Genomic DNA, 24,738 nt, shown 5'->3' on the forward strand with positions numbered 1-24,738 from the left:
AGTCCGGGTCGTAACGCGAGCCGGGAAAGTTAAATCCAAGGTGCGCCTGGAAAGCGGCGCGGTCCACGCGCAGTGAGAGCGAGTGCCCGAGTTGAACGGTGTGTGGAGCGGGAAGGCATACGCGAGCTCACAGTAAGACGCGAGTACGCGCACACCGGCATTAACACGCAGGAACATACACGAGCACACAAATTATCACCGATATGAACGGGTAATAAAGGACCGCGAGTGTGTGTGCAGTGAGTGTTCTTATAGGCGGTAAGATTAGCGTGTAGATGAAAGTCAGGTGTGTGTTAGTGCGAAGGAGAGAAGCTCCTTGTGGGCGAACGCGAGAAGGAGCATGGCATTCTCCGAAAAGCATCGAGCATGACAGCCGCCGAAGGGGGCATGGCAGGGGGATTCCCGACACCGAGCGTGACAGCCCCCGAAGGAAGCATGGCAGGGGGATTCCTAACACCACCACCACCCCTGAAGGGGCGTCTCCGGATGCCCCCGACTCTCAGGAAAGCTCGGCGGGCCGGGGCACTCGGAGGAGGGCCTCCCCCATCGTCCAGGGTCAAAGGGGGCCCGCCAACCACGGAGACCAGGAGCGGAGACTGGAGGCGGAGCGATGTCCTTAGCGGAAACCGGAAGCAGAGAGACACCCACAGCAGAAACCGGAAGCAGAGAGACCACCCCCATGGAGACCGGGAGCGGAGAGATGCCCTCAGCAGAGACAGGAGGCGGAGAGACGCCCACCACGGAGGTCTGGACCCGAGAGACGGCCCTGACGTCCCTTTCGACGACCCGAGGCTGGAGCTCAGAGACGGCCACCGCGGAGACCCGGAACGAAGTGACGCCCACGGCGGAGGCCGGATGCGGTGAGACGCACACCATGGAGACTTGGAGCGGATCGACGACACCCAGGGAGGTTTGGAACGGAGCCCTGGATCGGAGCGATGCCCTCAGCGAAGACCGAAGGCAACGTGACGTCCTTGGCGGAGGTCTGGAGCTGAGAGACAACCACCCCGGCGACCTGGAACGGATCGACGTTATCCAGGAAGGACTGGCAAGGCGCCTCTTCACCCACGGGGACCTGGAACGGGACGACACCCTTGGCGCCCACCAGAGGCAGGGTGGAGCTCTCAACGGGGCTTACTGGCTGGGAGACCCCCTGGATGGAGACCGGAGACAAAGCGATCCACCTGACGGAGAACAGAGGCCAAGCCACGCCTTCGACAGAGTCCTGAGGATGAGCCACACCCTCATCCGAGTCCTGAGGCCAGACGACCTCCTCGATGGAGCTCAGAGGCCGAGCGATGACCTCGGCGGGGTTTCAGGGAACTTGGTGGCGAGACGTCGCCGTGGAAGGAGCTGGGGAGCGTGACGTCGCTGTGGGAGGAGCTCGGGAGCGAGACGTCGCCTTTGGCAAAGCCAGGGTCTGTGGGGTTGCCTTTTGAGGTCTCTGGGCCTGCAACATCCCGATCAGGCGGTTCTGGAAACGGTCTGTGGCTGTCCGAGGGGCCTTGGATGGCGATGGGGCTTTCCACAGGGCCTTCAGCCACCATATCCTCCTCGAAGAGATCTAGCCGTGCGATGGTGTTTCCGTTCAGACCTGGGCTGGTGTTCTCGCTCTTTGAGGGCCTTGAGACTGCCAGGCCGTCCTTACATGCCCCTGGAGGCTTGATGTCACTTCCAGCGTGACCCAGGGATGAGACGTCGCTGATGAAGGGGCTCAGGAGCGAGACGTCGCCCGGAGGAGTTCTGTGCCATGGCCTCGCCTTCTGAGAGCCTGTGGGGCGCGCCGTCGCCTTCAGAGAGACTGTGGGGCGAGCCGTCACCTTCGGAGGAGCCCAGTGGCGGCGGTTCAACGTCCCTTTGCAGTCTCAGAGCTAAGGTGAGTGCGTTGGGGACCCTTTGGGCAGAGAGGGGCTCTCTGAGATGCTCTGGAGCTGAACTGAGCTCTCCGGGTAGCTCTGGAGCTGAGCTGAGCCCTCCCTGGGATGTGGGAGTGACGCTGTGCTCTCCTTTGGACGCTGGAGCGACGCAAGCTCTCCTTGGGGCCCTGCAGCGGAGAGGAGCTCTCCTGGAAACCCCGGGGCGGAGAGGGACCTGCCTGGAAACCCTGGAGTGGAACCGAGCTCGCCTGGAGACCCTAGAGCGGAGAGGAGCTCTGAGAGGTGGCAGTCCCGGAGCTGAGTTGAGAGGTCCGGGAACCCATTTACCCCGGGTGAAGAGGAGCTCTCCTGAAAGCCCCGGAGCGGAGCTGTGCCCCCCCGAGGTGCCCTGGAGCGGAGCTGTGCTCTCCGAGGTGCCCTGGAGCGGAGCTGTGCTCTCCGAGGTGCCCTGGAGCGGAGCTGTGCTCTCCGAGGTGCCCTGGAGCGGAGCTGTGCTCTCCGAGGTGCCCTGGAGCGGAGCTGTGCTCTCCGAGGTGCCCTGGGACGCAGCGGAACCCTCCTGGAGGGTCTGGAGCAGGGTGGAGATCTCCTGGAGGTCCTGGGGCGGAACGGAGCCGTCTGAAGGGCCTGGAGCAGGTTGGAGAGCTGGGTGGAGGTCTCCGGGAAACCCTGGTGCAGAACGGACCTCTCCGGGAAGCTCGGGAGTGAAGCCGTGCTCTCGGAAGTGGGGAAGAGGTGATGGAGAGCTGCCGTCACCAACCCGAGTTCCCTTGTGAGAAGCCGGATGAAACGTGCGCATGAATAGAATTCGCCTCCAGTCACGTCCCACAACCCAATGGCCAGAGAGAGGGATTCTCCAGACAGTAGGGAGATATGGAACGCGATCTTTGCTCTTTCCGAAGGGTAGAGAGACGGGTATGACTCCATATAACCCTCCACACTCCGTAAGAACACGCCCGGCTCGCCGGAGAAGCGAGCCGGGAACTAAGCGAGCCGGGAACTCCGTGACGTCATCAAGGGGGCATGGCGCTGCCAAGAACGGCCGAGAAATTGCTGCGAGTTTCTGGGTTTTCCCGGAGGTGGAGCTTGGCCGACGCTTGGTCACTGCCGAGCGAACCCGACCTCCAAGATTCGGTTCGCGCCGGGACCATGGCAGTAATCCGATTATTCTCCTTTTTCTTGAAAAACAGTTATTTTCCTTTCCTTTTCGAGAAAGTCCCCGCCCCTTTTTTTTCTTCTTATTGGAACAGTCCTTCTCCAGAATTTTTTTTTTCTTTTTTCTGGAAAAGTCCTCCTCCTTTTCTTTTGTGTCCCTTTCGGGGGTTCTTTATTCTGTCATGCTGTAACGGAGGTGGAAGCTGAAGTAGCAGCAAAAAAATTGTTTTATTCAAGCTCAAAACACAAACAAGGCGGAGCCAACACAAATACCTGCTGCAAAAGGGGTTAATCCGGTGGTGCGCTCACAGCGCGGCCCACAACAGTTCAGAGTCTGCGGAATAACCCAAATAACCGAGTCCGGGAAAAGAGGAAGGTATAATCCCAGGTGCGTCTGGAAAGAGACGCAGCCCACTAGGTCCGGAGTTTGGAGGAATGACCCAAACGGAGGAATCCGGGAAAAAAAGGAAAGCAATATCCACGGTGCGTCTGGAAAGAGACGCGGTCCGCAAAGTCCGGGTCGGAACGCGAGCCGGGAAAGTTAAATCCAAGGCGCGCCTGGAAAGCGGCGCGGTCCACGCGCAGTGAGAGAGTGAGTGTCCGAGTTGAACGGTGTGTGGAGCGGGAAGGCATACGCGAGCTCACAGTAAGACGTGAGTACGCGCACACCGGCATTAACACGCAGGAACATACACGAGGATTCCTGACACCGAGCTTGACAGCCCCCGAAGGGGGCATGGCAGGGGGATTCCTGACATTATGCAATGAGTATTTTGACAAAAATTGAAGCAATGCCATGGACAGTAGATTTAGTCTAGATTCATTAAAATTGTAACCGACTGAAGCTTAAATCAGTAGTTTGCCATTTTTGGAATAATGTGTGGTATACCAAAACACTGATCCCTTCTCAAATATTGCCTCACCTAGAAATGGTCCAATCCAACATTTTTCAATTAAATTACAATACTGGTATCAGAGCTCTAAGTATAGTCTGGGGCTGATTATCCTTTAAAACTCATGGTAAACATCAGGAACATAATGTGATAGGAGTTTGTATGTGCTGTGTTCATGTCTATGGCCTACTGATGTCAGCCACCTTCACAGGACCAAAGACATTTCATTCATTGCCCAGCATAGGGGCAGAATAAGTTACAGTCTGGAAAAAACAAGCATTTTTAAATATCTCTTACATGATCACAGGTTTAAAGACACTTTTAAACATAGCACACTACATATTTAAAATTGTTATGGGTGTTTCACATGCTGCATTGCTGAACTCCAAAACAATGTGGCATCTGTAAACTGAGTTTGTGTTTCACTTTATCCATTAACATGCATCCATGTCAATTGTTTAGCTAAATTCAGGTCATGAGAACCGAAACAACTTAGAGGCCAAAGAGCATCATTAAAATAAATGTAAGCTTGTGGGGCTGGAATAAAAAATAGTTAAACTGAAGTCATTTCATGCGACTCTTGAAATAGTTGCTAATAAGGTCCTCAAATTGTAAACATCTGAAATACATCTACTAACAGCCAAACGCTCCAACTAGCTGTTCACTCAGAGGTATTTCCGAATTGAAGTGAAATATAAAAATGCAATCTTCTATATACACACATTTGCTTACGACAAAATACATGCAAGTTATTATGTTTTTACAGTGTAAAGCATTAAATTATCCTGGCTGAAAACTAACAAGCTAATCAGCTAGTCTCTGCCTTAAAGTCTTAAAGAGTTCATTTTTGCTGGCTTTATTAATATAACTAATCATCTTGTAAACTCAGTTAAGTGACAGTTAGGTCTATAAAATGTAAGTGCTTAAATATTATTCGTTTATGTATTCTGAAGATAAAAAACAGTTAAAGCACTAGACTGCTAGCATAATAGCTCAGAAAGAGCTCAACAGTTCAAATGCCATGTTGACCAAAACAAAATGGCTGCCCAGAAGATTAGTTGACAAAGTCAGGTGGCTGCATTTATAGTTTCTACTCTTCAGAGGCTAAAGAAATGCTATCTTGTGGTTAGTAGTTTACGCTTAACAAGAAGACCCAAACTGTGGTTGAATACATGGGTAAGGTGCACTGAAGAGACGGAGCACATTTTCATTACTGTGTTTGAAGTAATGCATAGTTGTTTGCTAAGCTTATTTTATAATAGCTCGCGGAATTATGCTACTCCACTTCACGGTACGTGAATAAAAAAATTCCTGAACAAGTGCACGGGATAAGCAAGCTAGCACTATTGTGTCAGTGACTGTAGATATCTGGTTAGCAAGTATGCTAATTCAGTGCTGCTATCTGATACCTGTAGTTCGGCCCTCTCGACTTCCCAGTGTGCTCTCTCCATCTCGAAGCGGGCCCACTCGTGCTGGATGTAGTGTAAAATACCGGGGATGGTGTACTGCTGCGGCCTTGGCGCCTCGTCTTGTTGTTGGTGCACCATCGCGGATCCCACAGCACCGGCTAGATGAGCGTTAACGCTGCTGTTATTACCGTGTTGTGGCGACTGCTGTCTTGCGGTGGCCATTCCTCCTCCACCGCCGGGGTGTTCATCCATTCTTTTTTTTTTTTACTAAATAAAAAGGTCCTGTTAAAAAAAGACCCCGAATCGTAAATGTTGTTCAAAAAAGTATTCTCCCCTGACTATCTGCGTCGTGGTAAAACGTCACCGCTTCGGCGAAATGACGAAAAAGATGCGTCCCTCGGGCCGCACGGTGTTGTACCTTTCTCTCTCAGCGCCCGGATTTGCCGGCCGCCATTACTCCGATCCTTGGATGTAAAACTCCCTACTGAGCGAGGAAGAGTCTGGGCCGCGCTGCATGACGGGATGCGCCAGGCTGCGTCCAAAATCCACACACACACTACCTTCCCTATCCGAGTGTCAAAACACGTTACAGTGTGCCGTTTTGACATACAATTTAGTGCGGAAATGTGCGGTTTCGGACGTGACCGAAAGTCATCCAACTGCAGTAGCCACTTCCAAATACAGAACTCGTGCGTGAGTGGAAGTTTATAGAGCGACTGGCCACAAACTCAGTGAATATGGTGAAGAAAAATACACATATAAGTGCCCAAGAAACACTAAAATAAAACCAGCACAGTTGAGGTAAAATCGTTTGTTTTGGTATTTTCAGATACTGTCCTTCACTTTTATTTATTTTGTTTGTTTGTTGTTCGTTCATTTTATTTAAAGGTGTCTGTTCTCCTGAGTGATCATGATTAAGTTTCTGCTGATGGTGAATAAACAGGGCCAGACTCGCCTGTCCAAGCACTATGAACATGTGGATGTTGGAAAGAGAGCTACTCTGGAGGCAGATGTGGTCAAGGCCTGTCTGTTCAGGAAAAAAGATGAGGTCAGTTCATTCATTTATTTCTCATTAACGAGTGGAACTGTATAATAACATATTAGACAACACCCACACCCACACACATTATATATATATATATATATATATATATATATATATATATATATCTGACATTGAAACGCATGGCATTCTTTCCACAACAGAAATGAAATATGTTTCAGAAAGTTCTTTCCAACACTGTTGAAAGTGCACCTGCATGTGGTTTTGGTTTTACCCTTCTGTCCAGTTTATCCTAAACCAGCTTGATTGAGTTTAAGTCTGGAGACTGGGCTGACCATTTCATGATTTGAAACATACAGTCTTGTTTATTTTTATTTTAAGGTTTAGGAACCATACTCTCTGACACCATAAATACTTATTTTAAGAAGAAGGAGGATCAAATGGTGATGTATAAGAGTGGAGGAAGGTGCACACAGATGGACTATGTGCTATGTAGGAGATGCAACCTGAAGGAGATTGGCGACTGTAAGGTGTTGTCAGGGGACAGTGTATCTAGACAGCATCGGCTGGTGGTCTGTAGGATGGTTTTGGAGGTGAAAAAGAAGAGAAGGAGAGTAAAAACTGAAAGAAGAATTAGATGGTGGAAACTAAAGGAGGAAGATTGTAGTGTGAGGTTCAGGGAAGAGGTCAGACAGGGGCTCGGTGGTGGTGAAGAGGTGCTGGATGATTGGGCAACTACTGCAGAAGTGATGAGGGAGACAGCTAGAAAGGTACTTAGTGTGACATCTGGAAATAGAAATGTAGACAAGCAGACGTGGTGGTGGAATGAGGAGGTGCAGGAGAGCATAAGGAGAAAGAGGTTGGCAAAACAGAATTGGGATTGACAGAGTGATGAGAAAAGTAGACAGGAGTACAAGGAGATGCGACAGCAGGTGAAGAGGGATGTGGCGAAAGACAAGGAAAAGGCATATGAGAAGTTGGACACTAAGGAAGGAGAAAATAATTTATACTGATTGGCCAGGCAGAAGGACCGAGCTGGAAAGGATGTGCTGCAAGTTAGAGCAATAAAGGATGCAGATGAAAATGTGTTGACTATTGAGGAGAGTGTGTTGAGAAGATGGAGGGAGTATTTTAAGCAGCTAATGAATTAGGAAAATGAGAGAGAGAGAGAGAGAGAGAGAGAGAGAAGCTTGGATTGTGTGGAGATGGTGAAGCAGGAAGTGGATAGGATTAGTAAGGAGAAAGTGAGAGCAGCGATTAAGAGGATGAAGAGTGGAAAGTCGGTAGGACCAGATGACGTACAGTTAGAAGCATGGAGATGTTTAGGAGAGATGGCAGTGGAGTTTTTAACAAGATTGTTCAACAGGATTTTGGAAGGTGAGAGGATGACTGAGGAATGGAGAAGGAGTGTGCTGGTACCGTAGTCTTTAAGAAAAAGGGAGATGTGCAGACCTGCAGTAACGACAGAGGAATAAAGTTGATCAGTCACACCATGAAGTTATGGTAAAGAGTAGTGGAAGCCAGGTGTGTCAGAGAAGTATGTGAGGGTGGTGCAGGACATGTATGAGTCAGTGTGGCAGCAGTGACGTGTGCAGTAGGAACAACAGACTGGTTCAAGGTGGAGGTTGGACTGCAACAAGGATCGGCTCTGAGCCCTTTCCTGTTTGCAGAGGTGATATAAAGTTTGATGGACGAGGTCAGACATGAGTCTCTGTGGACCATGATGTTTGCGGATGATATTGTGATTTGTGGTGAGAGTAGAGAGCAGGTTGAGAAGAGCCTGGAGAGGTGTAGGTACACGCTGGAGGAAAGTCAGTAGGAGTAAGACAGAGTACATGTGTGTGAATGAGAGGGAGAGCAGTGGAGTGGTGCGGTTGCAGGGAGAAGAGTCCTCCAAGAGGAGGTTTATGGATGTGGTAAGTAGGGGGGCATGGTATGGTGACGGATGATCCGCTGTGGCGCCCCCTAATGGGAGAAGTTGAAAGAAGACGACTCACCTTGGCTTTCTTTGCAGTTTATAAGGAAACACCTATACATTTCCGGGGTTATAATAGACTGGATTCCTTGTTTATTGTCTTTGTTTTCACTATTATGAAAGAAATAGTAAGTACCGTCAATGTATTAGTATAGTAACAGTCTGTTCCAATGCAGCTTTTATAGTTTGTAAGAAATCAATAAATGTTGGGACATGTACTACCTGTAAGCATCAACTTATAAGGCTTAATATACTTTAATTGCTTTTTCACCACTGGCAGTTTACCACTTACCTTTGTATAATTATAGGTTATTTAAAGGACCTAAAATTATTAAATTTCAATCTATTCTAATCTTTAATCTTTCACTGGTATTATACAGCCTTGGCCAAAAGTTTTGAGAATGACATGTTTTTCTTTTGTTTTTGTTTTTTACTAAGTGTGCTGCCTCAGTTTTTTCAATGGCAATTTGCAAATACTCCAGAATGTTATGAAGAGTGATTAGATGATTTGCAATCAATTGCAAAGTCCCTCTTTGCCATTAAAATGAACTTAATCCCAAAAAACATCAATGCATTTCAGCTCTGCCACAAAAGGACCAGCTGACATCATGTCAGTGATTCTCTCATTAACACAGGTGAGAGTGTTGACGAGGACAAGGCTGGAGATCATGCGGTCATGTTGATTGAGTTAGAATAACAGGCTGGAAGCTTTAAAAGGAGGGTGGTGCTTGACATCATTGTTCTTCCTCTGTTAACCATAATTACCTGCAGGGAAGCATGTGTAGTCATCATTGATTTGCACAAAAAGGCATTCATAAGCAAGGATATTGCTGCTAGTAAGATTGCACCTAAATCAACCATTTATTAGATCATCAAGAACTTCAAGGTTGAATTGTTGTGAAGAAGACTTAAGGGCACCCAAGAAAGTCCAGCAAGCACTAGGGCTGCCTCCTAAAGTTGATTAAACTGTGGGATCGGGGCACCACCAGTGCAGAGATTGCTTAGGAATGGTCAAGTCAAGTAAAGTCAAGAAGCTTTTATTGTCATTCAACCATGTATAGCTGATGCAGTACACAGTGAAATGAGACAACGTTCCTCCTGAACCCAGGTGCTACATAAAACAACAGTAAACAACAGTCACAGAACAGAAGAACACAGGGCCAGGAACTAAGATCCTCGCCACATAAAGTGCATGTGTGCAACTGGTGCAAACAGTGCAAAGACATCACAAGACAACACAGGACAGTGCAGGACAATACAAAATGTCTTTGTTTGAAGAAGGGCAGCAAAGAAGCCACTTCTCTCCAGAATACACCAGGGACAGACTCATAAGGCGCAAAAGGATTGGACTGCTGAGGACTGGGGTAAAGTAATTTTCTCTGATGAATGCCTTTTTTAAAATTGTTTTGGGCATCCGGAAAAAGCTTGTGGAGAAGGTGAGTGCTACCATCAGTCCTGTCTCATACCAACAGTAAAGCATCCTGACACCATTCATGTGTGGGGTTGCTTCTAAACCGAGGGAGTGGACTGACTCACAATTTTGCCTAAGAAAACCATGAATATAGAATAGTACAAAACACTGATCCTTCTCACAACCATCCAAGAACAGTTTGGTGATGAACAATGCCTTTTCCAGCATGATGGAGCACCGTGCCATAAAGAATAAGTGATAAGTAAGTGGCTCAGGGAACAAAACTTCGAAATCTTGTTTTCATGGACAGGAAACTACCCAGACCTTTATCCCATTGAGGATTAATCCCATAATGTCTAAACATAATGTAATTTCAATTAAAAAAACTTTAGAAAATTATGAAATTGATATTTTAACTTTAACATCTGACAAAAAGATCTAAAAAAAAAAAAAAAAAAAAAGCCGACTTTGAAAAAACACACATACATATATATATATACATACATTTATATATATATATATATATATATATATATATATATATATATATATATATATATATATATATACATACATACATACATACATACATACATATACATACATATAACAAACATACATTCATTTTAACTTTAACATCTGACAAAAAGATCTAAAAAAAAAAAAGCCGACTTTGAAAAAACACACATATACATATATATACATACATTATATATTTACATACATATATATATATATATATATATATATATATATATATATATATATATATATATATATATATACACACACACACATACATACATATGTGTGCGCGTGCCTGCGTGTGTGTATATATATCTATTAGGGCTTTAACAATTCTTTAAATAATTTGATTACAAAAACAATTCATTGTTTAGTCCATTTAACTACAAACGTAGCACTGTGTTTCACATGGACCATGACACACCGCCCACTAAACTTTAAACTTTTAAAGCTGGCCATAAATGCATGGATTTTGTGTATGTCTTTATTAATAAATATTAATGTATTTACTTATTAATAAAAAAAATAAGAATAATTGAGTTTTATGAAACAAACATTTTCCCATAACTTACTATACGCAGCCACTGCGGAGGGACCTTTTTAACGCAACTGTATTTGTATGTTGAAGTAATATTGCAATTAAATGCACTACATGAGTTTCAGTTTTTACCAATATTCTTGTATGAAATTTCAGCAATTATATTGTAATTTTTTCTAAAAAGAAAAACAGAAAAAAAAATGGCAGTATCTGGTGTGACCACCATTTGCCTCACACAGTGCAACACATTTCCTACACATAGAGTTGATCAGGTTGTTGATTGTGGCCTGTGAAATGTTGGTCCACTCCTCTTCCATGGCTGAGTGCAGTTTCTGGATATTGGCAGGAACTGGAACACACTGTCGTATATCCCGATGAGGACGACGAGCATGCGTCTGAGACGCTTTCTGACAGTTTGAGCAGAAATTCTTTGGTTATGCAAACTGATTGTTGCAGCAGCTGTCCAGGTGGCTGGTCTCAGACAATCTTGGAGGTGAAAATGCTGGATGTGGAGGTCCTGGGCTGGTGTGGTTACACGTGGTCTGCGGTTGTAAGGCCGGTTGGATGTACTGCCAAATTCTCTGAAACACCTTTGGAGACGGCTTATGGTAGGGAAATGAACATTCAATTCACGGGCAACAGCTCTGGTGGACATTCCTGCAGTCAGCATGCCAATTGCACGCTTCCTCAAAACTTGTGTAAGTGCGACATCTGGCATCGTGCTGTGAGAAAACTGCACATTTTAGAGTTTGCTTTTATTGTGGCCAGCCTAAAGCACACCTGTGTAATAATCATGCTGTCTAATCAGCATCTTGATATGCCACACCTGTGAGGTGGATGGATTATCTCGGCAATGAAGAAGTGCTCACTAACACAGATTTAGACAGATTTGTGAACAACATTTGAAAGAAATAGGTCTTAGGTCTTTTAGTTAGGCTCATGAAAAATGGGGGCAAAAACTGTGTGTGTGTGTGTGTGTGTGTGTGTGTGTGTGTGTGTGTATATGTATGTTAGCTAATAGTCAGAATCAACAATAATGTTGTCAATGTCCAAGCAGTTTTGGAGGTATATACAGTATATGGAAGTTACCTGTTCCAAATAAATTTCCCAGTGCACGAAGTAAGGTCCATGAAGACATGGTTTGCCAAGAATGGAGTGAAAGAACTCAACTGGCCTGCACCGAGCCCTGACCTCAACCTCACCTTTCACCTGTGGCAAGAATTGGAACACTGACTGCACCCCAGGCCTATTACATATGGGCCTAATTGTCAGGTGTCCACACACCATAAATGGTATTTTGTTTAACTGATGATTAAAAAATGTAATTCCTAAGGTAACATTGTAAATACCCTCAATTTCCAACAAACCATGCTTCAGTACTAAGTGATTTTATTTTTATTTATTTAACCTCCTTCTTAGTGCTCATTTGTGGAGTATAAGGACTACAAGCTGGTGTATCGGCAGTATGCAGCTCTTTTCATTGTAGTCGGCATCACCGACAATGGAGTAAGTGAATTTAGTCAAATGTGTTTTAGATGCCTTGTCCTTTGATCATGAAATATATTTTTTTATTTAAATTGCAAATATTTTGTTAGTAGCCATTAACAGCTGTAAAAATCAAATTATATTTTTTATACAGAATGAACTCTCCGTTTATGAACTCATCCACAACTTTATTGAAGTGCTTGACAAGTACTTCAGCCGGGTGGTAAGTTCAAGCTACAGTGTTTAATAGGATTTATTCTGAATGGAAAACCAACAACATAGAGTTTACCTTCATATAATACAAGAACATTTTGTAACTGTTTCCCAAATGGGTTCAGCAAGGAATAAAAAGGACTAACTGCTGTTATTGGAATTATTGTGGTCTGTGTTGGTCTATTGCAAAGGGTTACTGTTACCATTACAAAGTTGATTAATTTCCAATAACGAACATGTTTTACACATTTTTGTCCTAGTAGTGTGGAAAGCCCACTGGCTCTCTACACAAGGCAGTTTTTTTTTTTTTCCTCTCTGGAATTTTCCTAATGTCTTCTAACTTGTCCAGGAGTCTAAATCTAGTAATATATTTAGTGATATGCATATTGCTTTTCCATCTTGCTAAGAGTTCAATTGTTCCACAGTTATTGGCTGTGGGTGAACAAATAGTAGCTAATAAATTGAGAAGAAATCTACTTTTACTTAATGACACATTCAGAGTGGCATAAAATATTTTTCTTTTACGCAATAATCCCAACTTAATTATGTAGCGGTATTCAGCAGTGCTCTGTCACTAAACAGTCATTGCATAGCCTTCGTTATTTACTCCTGGATCCAACCAAATTTCATCCTATTATTTTACCTAATTTTATCTAAGCAGTATGTGTCATTACAGCTTGAAATAAGCTCTGCCAAGCCATGTGCCTCCTCAAACCATTGTAAATTACTTGCATTAATAGCATTATAAACCTTGGGAAACACAACTCTGTTAATGTTGGAATGTTATGAACCAATCTGTGTCAATGACTTTTTTCCTTCTTCTCAGAGTGAACTAGATGTATCCTTTTATAATTGAACTGCAGCAAACACTGGGAATCTGGTGACTTTGAGACTTTATGCAATGGTGGACAGCTGAGTGAGTGTTTGCACATTTCAAGACTCACTGAAACTTTCAATAACCAGCTAGTTATTAAAAAAGAAAATAATTCATTCACTGAACGCAAAAGAGGTTTACGTAAGAAACGATAAACAAGGTGTTAAGAGATTACTTTTAAATTTTTAGCACAAAAGCACCTTGTGTATTAAGTTATTTATGCTCAATTTTCCCCTGGCAGCTTAGTACAAACCTTGCCCTATTGTTCCTTAATTCCAAAGCAGATTATGTTTAATTTGGACAAAGTACACATCATTCTCGATGAAATGATCCTGAACGGACACATCGTGGAGACCAACAAGAACCGGATACTTGCACCACTGCTGGCTTTAGATAAGATGGCGGAAGGATGAATGAAACAGCTTTTCACCTGTTTTGACTGGTCTATACATATCTTGGCTTTAACTACAATCAGCTGACATTTTAATTATCGATAATTTACTTTCGGTGAACAGTTGCTTTGCACAATTTGGTGGCCCCTCTCTGTACTCCATCCAGCTGGAGACATATATAGAAGTTTTTTTTCCATGAAGAGCAGACCAAACTATCTGTACAACCACGTCATTTTTCTTTTCTATATAAACATACATTCGTGGGTTTTTTTTTTGTTTATATGTAACTAAACTATATAAAAGGCTGAACATGTAAATTGAACAGTTATTTATATTAAGACAGGATTTTTCAATAAAAATTAAGATAAAACAAAGTAAACAGTAAATCTGTACACCATTAAAATATCTAATTTGTTGCATATAAGCAAAACTATTAAAACACTGTTTCCACACTTTTGACAGGCAGTGAACCAGACATAGAAGTCACAGTGAGAACTACAGAAATCACTTGTTTGTGGTGATTGTTCCATAATTTTAGTCCATGCTATTTTCATTTGTTTTATTATTTGAAATATTCTGTTGAATCAGAAAATCTATATGGAATAAACAGTGATGAAACAGACAAAAGAAATTGGCATTCAAGTTATTTCAGAAAACATTCTGGGTTCTTCTTTATCATGGAGGGTTACCAACAAATTTGTCCATGTCTGTAACTGAAATTGCCTTCTGAATTTAACATCAACTTAAAGATTGTCTAAAACAAGCAGCGGAATGGACCACAACACTAATCATAGTTTGCAAACAATTTAATGATTTTTTTGGAGCATACACATTTGAAAATATTTGTTTACTTCAAACTGCAACTTGAGTTAAATAAATGTTTATAATATACAAAGAAAATACAAGAAGCATAGCTTTTAATTATTTTTCCTTTTGTCAAATGTGCCTTGCACACAACCAGTGTTTTTTTTTTTTGTCGCTGTAGCTTCATTGTAAAATCACAAATGCACTCTGAGTTCAATCCTTTTAGAAGGGTGATGATCATTTGAAACATAGTAACAGCACAGAGAAAAAAAAAAAACTAGAAGAGAAAATAAGAGGGGCGGGCAGCAAGCAAATGACCATAATGAACACAAAACAAAATGGGAACGTTTCAAACAAGCAGGCACTAGAAAAAGTAAAACCAGAAATTTTTTTTTTTTACACTTGACAGTTAGCAGAAGCAGGTGCTTGCATGCCCCTTGCAGGGAAACAGGGATAATGTGTGTATATGTAATACACATGCTCTCAGAGCTTAAGTGTGACAGGAAATTGAAAATTGCACTTGGCTACTAGCAACTCGAACCCTTAATGCAATGCAGTCCCACCAACAGCTGTAAGTGGGGTAACATGGACTGTAGACATGACCCTATCTGTTTCAGTAGCTTGTGGAGCTGGCATGGGCTCCCTTTTGCTTACAGATGTAAACGTGTGCTCTTTTGACAAAAGAGAGGAAAAAAAACGGGTGAGTAGAACTTTTGAAATTTTTTGCAACAAAACACAACAGGCTTCATTAACACATTGAGTCGGTCAGCGGTGCCGGGAGCATGCTCAATTTAGATGGAAGCCCTTTTCCATAGTGGCAGCAAGGAGACGCTCTCTCATGATCTCCTCAGAGGAATACTCTGGCAACTTTAGATAGTGCACACATGTGTTTACTGAAGGGTAGCTGGCATCAGTCGCATCCACCTACAAATGTAATTAAGCACATTATAGGAATAAACAAATTTCTTATTTAGAAAAATTTCTATTTTAATAAAGTGAATTCTAAAACTATTCAGTGCCATACCTTGCGGACGATTGTGAGACGAGGATGTAAGTTGGCAAGACCACCAGGGGGTAGGGCTGAGCACCCTGTTGTGAACTGGAGGAAGGCTTTTCTCTCATCTGAACACATTCCACACAGCACTCGCACAAAGCGCAAGAAACCAGGACTAGATAGGCAATGCAAAGAGAAAACAGGATGTTGAAAATGGTGTGCATTTTCAAAGATATTATACCTGTATAACTTTATAGCCTTATATCAGTTTGCTTAAATGGTCTCAACACCATAAGCCAAGCAAAAGGCACACCTGTCCCGAGTATAGCCCAATTTGGGCTCTGTGTAGTTGACAATGTCCTCAGCTGTCCAGGATGGAGACTGGTTTCCACACAGGATCATCTGGACCTCTTTATGGTTAAATGAGCTCAGTTTCTCCATAAGGAACACTCTGTTGAAGCCCTCTGCACCAAACCACACACAACAATACAGCAATTTACCATGCATTGATCAAAGTTTCTATACACAGTGCCTATAGAAAATAATCATATTATTTTGAAATAGTTACTTTGTTATACACCCTAAAAACACACCCAATACAAAAAATTCCTTTTCCAGTTTTATTTACAAATTTTGCCTTTGGAGCTCAGTCAAAAAAAAGGGTACATTGTGGACCTTAGCACCTTTTGTCAGGTGGCATCAGTCTTTCAGGTACGTTTTTGCATACGAGACTGAGTGTGCTGATCTAGGCAATGTGCTGGTGGTACCGTATTTCACTAATTAATCTTTGATAATTCCCCAGAATGTTTCAAAATGTTATTTTACTTTGGTAATAAGGGTTATGTGTACATACACAGCTCAAAATAGTTCGACGTGATTTATTTTCCAGGGTATAATGTGACAGAAGGTAAAGATCTATACAGGGTATAATGACTTTCTGTAGGCAACAGAAAGTCATTATACACTGTAAAGATCTTTACCTTCTGTCACATTATACCCTGGAAAATACCTAGTCAAGTGAATATTTAGATGCACCAGGTCTGTGTTATAAAAGACCTCTTACCTCTGAAGGCCTCCATTTGTTTCTGTATCCCAGTGTGCATACAGAAGTCAAACATCAACTCCACATACTCCTCTGCATTGTCCATGGTCACCATCTAATAAACCAATACATAGTTTCTAGTTCAGATATGCTGCATAGACCTGAACAGTTCCTAACAGTCCCAATTTTCTTTTGTGCTTTCCCCTCTCTGAACACCCACGCTAAAGTAATCATCAGTTGCTGCATATTTGTAGATGGATTTTAAGGAAAAGGTTAATGTGTGGTGGCCTGCATGTAAGCAAAGAGAAGTAAGTTTTCAGCACACCAATATTAGCAAGTTAAATACATGAATTTTGAGTGCTGGCTAAACACAACTAAAGTGGTTAAAATCATGTTGTAATGTGCTGCTTGTGCAGTACACAATCTTGACAGTAGGTGTCACCTACCACGCTTTACCATGCCTCTCATAAAACTTTCCAAAGTTGTTCACTATGGTACTTTCTGACTGTTCAATCCAGTTTGCCTCGATGGAATTCGATAGGATGTAGATCAGGCCATTACAGGATAGATAATACTCCAGCTGAATGTTTGCTGTCTAAATAATGCCTGCTCACACTGCCACAACTCTATGATGTACTACATGCATCACCTATAATAGGGAGCTTCTGTTCTCTGCCCCATGTTAAATAAAAAAAAAAAATAAAAAAAAAAGTATAATGCACAACATTTATTTAGCAAAATAAAACAATTATTTAAAAAAAAATCTAATACATATATTTACAATCTTACATTTCAATAGGCAGTGCATTTTTTCCCCAGCTCCTGGGCAGTTTTCAAACAGTAGTTTTATAAATTGTGAGTCCTTGAAACAAATTCAAAATCATATAAATTTACAAAATAAATCTTCGGCTCTTTAAAAAAAAATGGCTTACCTCATCCTCTCCATTGGATTTAAGGTCCACTGCTGAGAAGCCATGCACTTTGGATGAGGGACAAAACTGGAAATTTAATCTACAAAAACAAGCATGTTAAAAGTTTTACAGAAAATATATTGCTCAATAAACACTTGATGATAAAAGCAGAATTCTTATGTAATGCCATTCACAGCTCACCCTAGATCTTCCACACAGAGTGGTGGACCTGAGCCCACTGGGTTCTTCAGCATGAGGCACTGTAGCCGTGTGTTCTTTTCATCCTCCGAGAGGCTCTTATTGCCCAGTATTTGCCTCCTCTTAACTGCCAACTCCTTCAGCTCCTTGAGGAAACGTGCTCTGTGAGGATTTACCAGCTCAAAGTCCTCCCATGTTAGGATGCCATAAAACCATGCAGGTGGTTTGGGCTTTGGTGGGTCCAAGATGAACTCAGATTTAGAATCCTCATCAAAGCTGCTTATCAAATACGGTTCTTCCTCAGTGGAGGCCTCTGAGTGGATGTAAGAGAAGTGGTGGTCTGAATCTAAGCGTGTGTCATACAAAAGTTTGCTCATGTTGCTCTTGATGTCACCCATGCATAGTAGCTTAAAAAAAGGTTGTGAGACAGGGAGGTCTACTAGCCGGTTGTCCTGTATACACTTGGCCAGGAAGATGCCCAAGAAGAGAAAAAGCTTGGCGATGCGCTCCAGCTCATCACTATCCTGAGGGAAGGGCGCAGGGAAAAGGCCACACGAGCGCTGTACATAATAGCCTGGTGGTTTCAGGCCACTGCCAAGATCCACCTAATCAGAGAAAAAATAGCATTAGATATTCCTGATTCTCAGGTTAAGTTAAGCACCCAACACGTAAAAACGCTAAAATTAACAAAAAGGAGAGAACTGACTTGGCGTGACTCATCATCGGGAAAATCATCATCACAGAGCCAGATCCCTAGTGAGGTTCGCTGGAACTCAGCTGCCACAAGGGCATAGAACTCTAATGTCGGACCCAAACCAGTGCCTTCTTCTCCCTGGAACTCTACCTGCAGGAAACACCAGCATAACAATTACCACTAGATTTGGTTAGATTTTATTTAAAAAAACAGAGACGTAACATGATTTATGACATTTAACAGGGTAATACTGGAAATTCAGACAGCTGACAAACTAAAGAAAAAGGCAACTTAAAGGGTATACAGTGGGTACGGAAAGTATTCAGACCCCCTTAAATTTTTCACTCTATGTTATATTGCAGCCATTTGCTAAAATCATTTAGGTTCACTCTTCTTCCTCATGAATGTACACATAGCACCCCATACTGACAGAAAAACACAGAATTGTTGACATTGTTGCAGATTTATTAAAAAAGAAAAACTGAAATATCACATGGTCCTGAGTATTTAGACCCGTTGCTCAGTATTTAGTAGAAGCCCCCTTTTGATCTAATACAGCCAGGAGTCTTTTTGGGAAAGATGCAACAAGTCTTTCACACCTAGATTTGGGGATCCTCTGCCATTCCTCCTTGCAGATCCTCTCCAGTTCTGTCAGGTTGGATGGTAAACGTTGGTGGACAGCCATTTTTGGTCTCTTCAGAGATGCTCAATTGGGTTTAAGTCAGGGCTCTGGCTGGGCCATTCAAGAACAGTCACGGAGTTGTTGTGAAGCCACTCCTTCGTTATTTTAGCTGTGTGCTTAGGGTCATTGTCTTGTTGGAAGGTAAACCTTCGGCCCAGTCTGAGGTCCAGAGCACTCTGGAGAAGGTTTTTGTCCAGGATATCCCTGTACTTGGCCGCATTCATCTTTCCCTCGATTGCAACCAGTCGTCCTGTCCCTGCAGCTGAAAAACACCCCCACAGCATGATGCTGCCACCACCATGCTTCACTGTTGGGACTGTATTGGACAGGTGATGAGCAGTGCCTGGTTTTCTCCACACATACCGCTTAGAATTAAGGCCAAAAAGTTCTATTTTCATCAGACCAGAGAATCTTATTTCTTACCATCTTGGAGTCCTTCAGGTGTTTTTTTAGCAAACTCCATGCGGGCTTTCATGTGTCTTACACTGAGAAGAGGCTTCCGTCGGGCCACTCTGCCATAAAGCCCCGACTGGTGGAGGGCTGCAGTGATGGTTGACTTTCTACAACTTTCTCCCATCTCCTGACTGCATCTCTGGAGCTCAGCCACAGTGATCTTTGGGTTCTTCTTTACCTCTCTCACCAAGGCTCTTCTCCCCCGATAGCTCAGTTTGGCCGGACGGCCAGCTCTAGGAAGGGTTCTGGTCGTCCCAAACGTCTTCCATTTGAGAATTATGGAGGCCACTGTGCTCTTAGGAACCTTAAGTGCAGCAGAAATCTTTTTGTAACCTTGGCCAGATCTGTGCCTTGCCACAAATTCTGTCTCTGAGCTCTTCAGGCAGTTCCTTTGACCTCATGATTCTCATTTGCTCTGACATGCATTGTGATCTGGAAGGTCTTATATAGACAGGTGTGTGGCTTTCCTAATCAAGTCCAATCAGTATAATCAAACACAGCTGGACTCAAATGAAGGTGTAGAACCATCTCAAGGATGATCAGAAGAAATGGAAAGCACCTGAGTTAAATATATGAGTGTCACAGCAAAGGGTCTGAATACTTAGGACCATGTGATATTTCAGTTTTTCTTTTTTAATAAATCTGCAACAATGTCAACAATTCTGTGTTTTTCTGTCAATATGGGGAGCTGTGTGTACATTCATGAGGAAGAAGAATGAACTTAAATGATTTTAGCAAATGGCAATATAACAAAGAGTGAAAAATTTAAGGGGGGTCTGAATACTTTCCGTACCCACTGTACCTTGGCATACATTAAACAAAAGTCTGGAACTGTACTATTGGGAGTCATTCCTCTGAAAGATATCCCCTCACATGGTGTTCTGATAGAGAGGGTTAACGCTAGGGTTAACCCTAAACCTTACCCATTAATGTTTAAATGTTGGGATTAATTTATCAAGAAATAGAGAAAAGGTTCTAAAAGCATCTCATATAAATATAATTTATATTTATAATAAACAATGGATATAGATAAATGCCACACATTCTAAATTTATTTGCTTGTGAATAGCTACTCTTTTGCATCAACGATCTCTGTCCAGTAATCTACTTGTTACACTGCTTGTTAAATACAATGCAAAGGTACAAAGAAATCTTTGATAATAATATAATAAATATAAGATAAAACTGCACTGGGCAAAAAAAATAAAATAAATCAAACGCTAAGCCACTCATTACTCTAAGAATAGTGATAGTGCTTCCAGTTGTCCATAAAAACACATCCACACCCCACAAAGTTGCATGAGCAAAATCTTCAAACAAGAAATTATTACAATCTATAAACAAGCCATTTCTGTGTTTCACATTCTAATAGCATTTGTCTGCATCTTCCAAACTCAGTAATATTTCTCTGATTTATGCTGATATTCTTGACAGCAAGTTTGTTTGTTTGCTTGTTTATTTATTGCAGTTTATTTGCATGGTCCCTTCTAACAAAGAGGCTCTTCTAAACCAAGAGAGCAACATTCCCCTCCACGAATCACTCGTTTTTAATGTTGCAAATGTGGTCATTCATTTGTTCACTAGCGTCACTCTACCTCGAGTACAGACTTCCTGTCAGCATGGATGTGCATGATACTCTCAGCCCACTCCATCATGCTTGCTCCACGAGGTACTTTGACACGCTCATGTTTGAGGCGGCCAACGCGGAACTCGCCTGGTTCATCCCGCCTCACTGTAGTTGATGGACGTGTGCGCTCCATGGTTGCCTCCCTCCGGTTTTGGAGCCACACTATTGCCCTTTGGGCAGATACACAAACACAGTATAATAAAATTTGTTGTGCAATTGTCTGTGTTGCATTGCGTTTGATTTCAGTTGAGCATGACTATTAGGACAAATAAGGCTAGTCTGTATTACTATTATTATTGTATTATTATTATTAAGAGTTTAAAATTCCATTTTACTTTCACATTATAATATACAAACTTGTCTGAAATAAAAACCTACATACCTGGAAGCTCCAAATGCAGTGCAAGTGAAGAAGAGCTGCCGGGTCTCAAAAGGAATAAGGAAAGGGCACTTGCTGGTTAACTGTTCACACCAATCTGGAAGTGCTCCACTGGCCAAGGCCAGAGGCTCCTAGTGAGAAAGAAATGGCATGTTGAATGTTTTTTACTGAAATAATTATTTCAGCAGATATTTTAGCCAAATTTATTTTCTGAAATCACTGTGTTGGCAGTCATCTGCTAAATACAGTTTTCAATAGAATCAGTAATAATATAATAGTAGTATAGATTTAAATGCCATGTCAGCATCTGAGACATTGGAAAAAAAAAGAGAGTTGCATGTAATTGTTATTTGTGCATGTGGCCGATTCATCTTGTCCATTTTTTAGTGGCTGACAGTAGGTTTAAGGACTGTGGATGGAAATTCTTCAATTTCCAGATTTACTGTATTCATTGAAGTTTTACCTAGTTGTTTATTTATTGACAGACCAAGGTGACCCAGAACCCAGCAGAAAATGATAATAAAGGACTGATTCTGTCCACTTTAGTTAAAATGTAGTCTACAAAGGGATGAAAGCATTGTAAAGTTTGGAAACATGACAATGAGTCCATGAAAACTAACAAACTCTTTTGTTGTGCTTTTCTAGATGTTCTAGAGCGAGAAGTAGAGCACATAATTTAGCTGTGAAAACTGAGCATTGTTTTGGAATGCGAATTCTGTAATGCTGCTGTCCAGTTACCACTGCTGCAGTTATACCATTTTCATAAAGTTTTCAGAGTACAAATCAAAGACACAATGCAAAGTTCTAGTATTAGTAGTGGGTATGTGTAAAGTGCAGAACAAATGTTATTTATTTAATAGTAAGGACTTTTTAAAAAAAAAAATTCTTTTTTTATAAAGGGTGGAAACCTGCTACAGTTATTTATACCCAAATTACTCTGACATTTACCTCAATCTGTTGCAGAATTTTGGTTGTAATTTTTTTGCTGGTGAACTCCTCAGGTGATGCATTGAACTGTAGATCATCCAAATCTATGTAAGATTATTAAACAAATAAAGATTTATTTCACAACTAGAAAATTCTTGTCTTATACATATAAGTTGCATATTTACACACATTGTCCTTCATACAAAAGCTGGTTTCAAACAAAAAAATTACTGAAATTTAAAAAGAAAAGAAACTGATTAAATGACATATGCTTACATCAGAATTAACATTGTACTAATGTTGAAAATAGGGCTTACCCTCCTGCAGTGTAAGGCCAACTGCTGGCTCGCCTCCAATAATAAAGAGGATGCGCAGAAGCTGCAGCACATCCTCAACACCACAGGCACTCTGGGCTGAGCCAGCTTTAGCCTGTGGTTGCTCACGTGCACCACTTAAAATGTCACAGCTCTGTGTGGCAGCTAGAGAGCCTGACCCAAGTCCTGAAGATCTATATCCCCGTTCACAGAAATCCTGAAGTGTGTGTGGGTGGGGGGATAATCAAACAAAATTACAACACAGATCAGCCAACAGTCGATCCCCTCAACTATTAACAGCAGACACTAAACCAGGAACCATTTATACAAATGCATTCTTAAAACAGGAATATAACTAAACAAGAATCAAATATGCCTAATGGTAATGCAGCTCATGAGGAAAAATACAACTGTAACATGTGGCTACACAGTAAGTAACAAAATAATACGTATACACGTGTGTGTGTGTGTGTGTGTGTGTGTATGTATATATATATATATATATATATATATAAATAAATAAATATATATGCGCTCACATATGATACCGTTCTATACCTTGTATGCAGCTATGAGCTGTGAACAATTTCTGTTTTTCCTAATACTTTTATTAGTGCCGGTTAATTTCCAGTGGCGCAGGAAAGTGGAGTCTGCATTCTTCTGCATGTAGGTTATCAAGTCATTCTTTGGTAATTCATCTGTGCCAAGGTACTGTTCCACATGCTCTACAGACCAGCAACCCTACAACAGGAAGAACCAAAAGTTGGTCTTTCCTGATTGTAAGTCTCACGCAATACACATGCATTACAACAGCCCTAACCCCTAAAAGTACCGTGCAAATACCAATATTAGTCAAGAGGATCTATATTTCTGGCCTACAACAAACTCCTAGCTACAAGGTTAGTGATGACCGAGACAGTCTACTAACAGCCACAGGAAAAAAAGTCACAGTCAGATTTTAATGAGCTGGAGAGAACAAGTGAAAAAGATAAATAAATCTTATTTATAGAGAAGAGGAGGAAAGTAGCAGGTAAAAACATATTACCATCTTCCCACTTTCTTTCTCTTTGTCGGCGTCCTTCAACTCTCTGTACATAATCCTATGAAATAAACACACAGCTAAGGTTAATAACTCTGGATCTATAAAGTAACAACATGGTATGCAAGGAATATTTAAAGTAACCCAGACAGTATGGTGATTATTTAACTGACGTGTATGTCGGCTCCCAAATGCGTCGAAGTTTATCAGATTTGATGCTGCCATTACAGGAGAGCTGCAGCAGCTTTTGGACATAGTAGAAAATGGTAGATTTGTAGTTTGTGAGAGGTAGCTCAACTTCCCGTGTGGTTCCCAGGCCTGCCACCTTCAAGATAAGAGCTAGATGCGGGGAAGGAGCACAAACTACCTCCTCCAGCACCTCTGAACGAGGTGTACCTGCACAAGGTCATATATAAGTATATATATATATAAGTATATATATATATATATATATATATATATATATATATATATATATATATATATATATATATATATATATATATATATATATATATAGAGTGTTATAAAGCATGGAGTAGCATTAAAAAGTTTACATTTTGCCAATAAAGTACAATAATCCCCCCGCTTTACCGCGGGTCGATTCTCTCACGCCCCCGGTTTAACAGGGAATTGCAATGCATTGCCACATAACTAATTTGTTTCGCTGATTTTCCTGGCCTCCTGCGGATAGCATGATAGACAAAAAAAAATTTGAGGGAATTGTTTTTATTTAGTTTTATGTTGAAATAATCTAATTTATTAATAAAAATATAATTATTAATTATAAAATGAAGTAAAATTTTAATACAGTACAAAAAGTAAAGAATGCCGTGACGTGTATCTTTAACCAATGAACAAACAGAGAAACTGCGCATAGGCTAAGCTACTGTAGAACTCTACTGTACAGTACATGTTCTTACA

At 41.9% G+C, this 24,738-nt stretch overlaps 3 protein-coding genes across 32 annotated transcripts in view; 1 reads left to right on the forward strand and 2 right to left on the reverse strand.

Annotated features, from left to right (window-relative positions):
• Window positions 1–5,924, reverse strand: part of strn3 (striatin, calmodulin binding protein 3) — a 39,516-nt gene extending 33,592 nt beyond the window's left edge. For 3 of the 8 annotated variants that reach the window (XM_083550689.1, XM_083550686.1, XM_083550688.1), the window contains exon 1: window positions 5,335–5,462. Coding sequence is in view for 5 of the 8 variants with exons in the window: in XM_083550683.1 (XP_083406809.1) it covers window positions 5,335–5,586 (252 nt within the window). In the remaining 3 variants the exon portion in view is untranslated. Of the gene's footprint in view, window positions 1–5,334; window positions 5,617–5,752 lie in introns of those variants that run through there. The other 5 variants (XM_083550683.1, XM_083550684.1, XM_083550681.1 and 2 more) reach the window with 5 other exon arrangements.
• On the forward strand, window positions 4,313–15,223 carry ap4s1 (adaptor related protein complex 4 subunit sigma 1). 6 transcript variants are annotated; one of them, XM_083550734.1, is made up of 7 exons: window positions 4,313–5,101; window positions 6,223–6,382; window positions 12,206–12,292; window positions 12,426–12,494; window positions 12,748–12,777; window positions 13,311–13,322; window positions 13,643–15,223. In XM_083550734.1, exons 2-7 carry the CDS (start codon window positions 6,245–6,247, stop codon window positions 13,769–13,771), a joined length of 465 nt encoding a protein of 154 aa, XP_083406860.1. In that variant the 5' UTR covers window positions 4,313–5,101; window positions 6,223–6,244; the 3' UTR covers window positions 13,772–15,223. The 6 variants fall into 6 exon arrangements, 5 of the variants coding, with proteins under 5 accessions (XP_083406860.1, XP_083406861.1, XP_083406857.1 ...); XR_014535103.1 differs by having other exon boundaries at window positions 12,748–13,322; window positions 13,643–13,774; XM_083550735.1 differs by lacking the exon at window positions 12,748–12,777.
• The window catches only part of hectd1 (HECT domain containing 1), a 41,146-nt gene continuing 30,949 nt past the window's right edge, over window positions 14,542–24,738 (reverse strand). For 13 of the 18 annotated variants that reach the window (XM_083550606.1, XM_083550599.1, XM_083550598.1 and 10 more), the window contains 14 exons: window positions 23,988–24,210; window positions 23,821–23,875; window positions 23,334–23,516; window positions 22,779–22,992; window positions 22,483–22,565; window positions 21,538–21,665; window positions 21,124–21,325; window positions 18,406–18,543; window positions 17,703–18,304; window positions 17,523–17,601; window positions 16,612–16,705; window positions 15,862–16,012; window positions 15,579–15,723; window positions 14,542–15,478 (listed from right to left, as the gene is read on the reverse strand). In XM_083550606.1, the coding sequence (XP_083406732.1) occupies window positions 15,341–15,478; window positions 15,579–15,723; window positions 15,862–16,012; window positions 16,612–16,705; window positions 17,523–17,601; window positions 17,703–18,304; window positions 18,406–18,543; window positions 21,124–21,325; window positions 21,538–21,665; window positions 22,483–22,565; window positions 22,779–22,992; window positions 23,334–23,516; window positions 23,821–23,875; window positions 23,988–24,210 (2,435 nt within the window). In that variant the 3' untranslated portion in view covers window positions 14,542–15,340. The remainder of the gene's footprint in view (window positions 15,479–15,578; window positions 15,724–15,861; window positions 16,013–16,611; window positions 16,706–17,522; window positions 17,602–17,702; window positions 18,305–18,405; window positions 18,544–21,123; window positions 21,326–21,537; window positions 21,666–22,482; window positions 22,566–22,778; window positions 22,993–23,333; window positions 23,517–23,820; window positions 23,876–23,987; window positions 24,211–24,738) is intronic. The other 5 variants (XM_083550601.1, XM_083550600.1, XM_083550597.1 and 2 more) reach the window with 1 other exon arrangement.

This window comes from Silurus aristotelis (assembly GCF_946808225.1).
Source record: "Silurus aristotelis genome assembly, chromosome: 9".
Classification (NCBI taxonomy): domain Eukaryota; kingdom Metazoa; phylum Chordata; class Actinopteri; order Siluriformes; family Siluridae; genus Silurus; species Silurus aristotelis.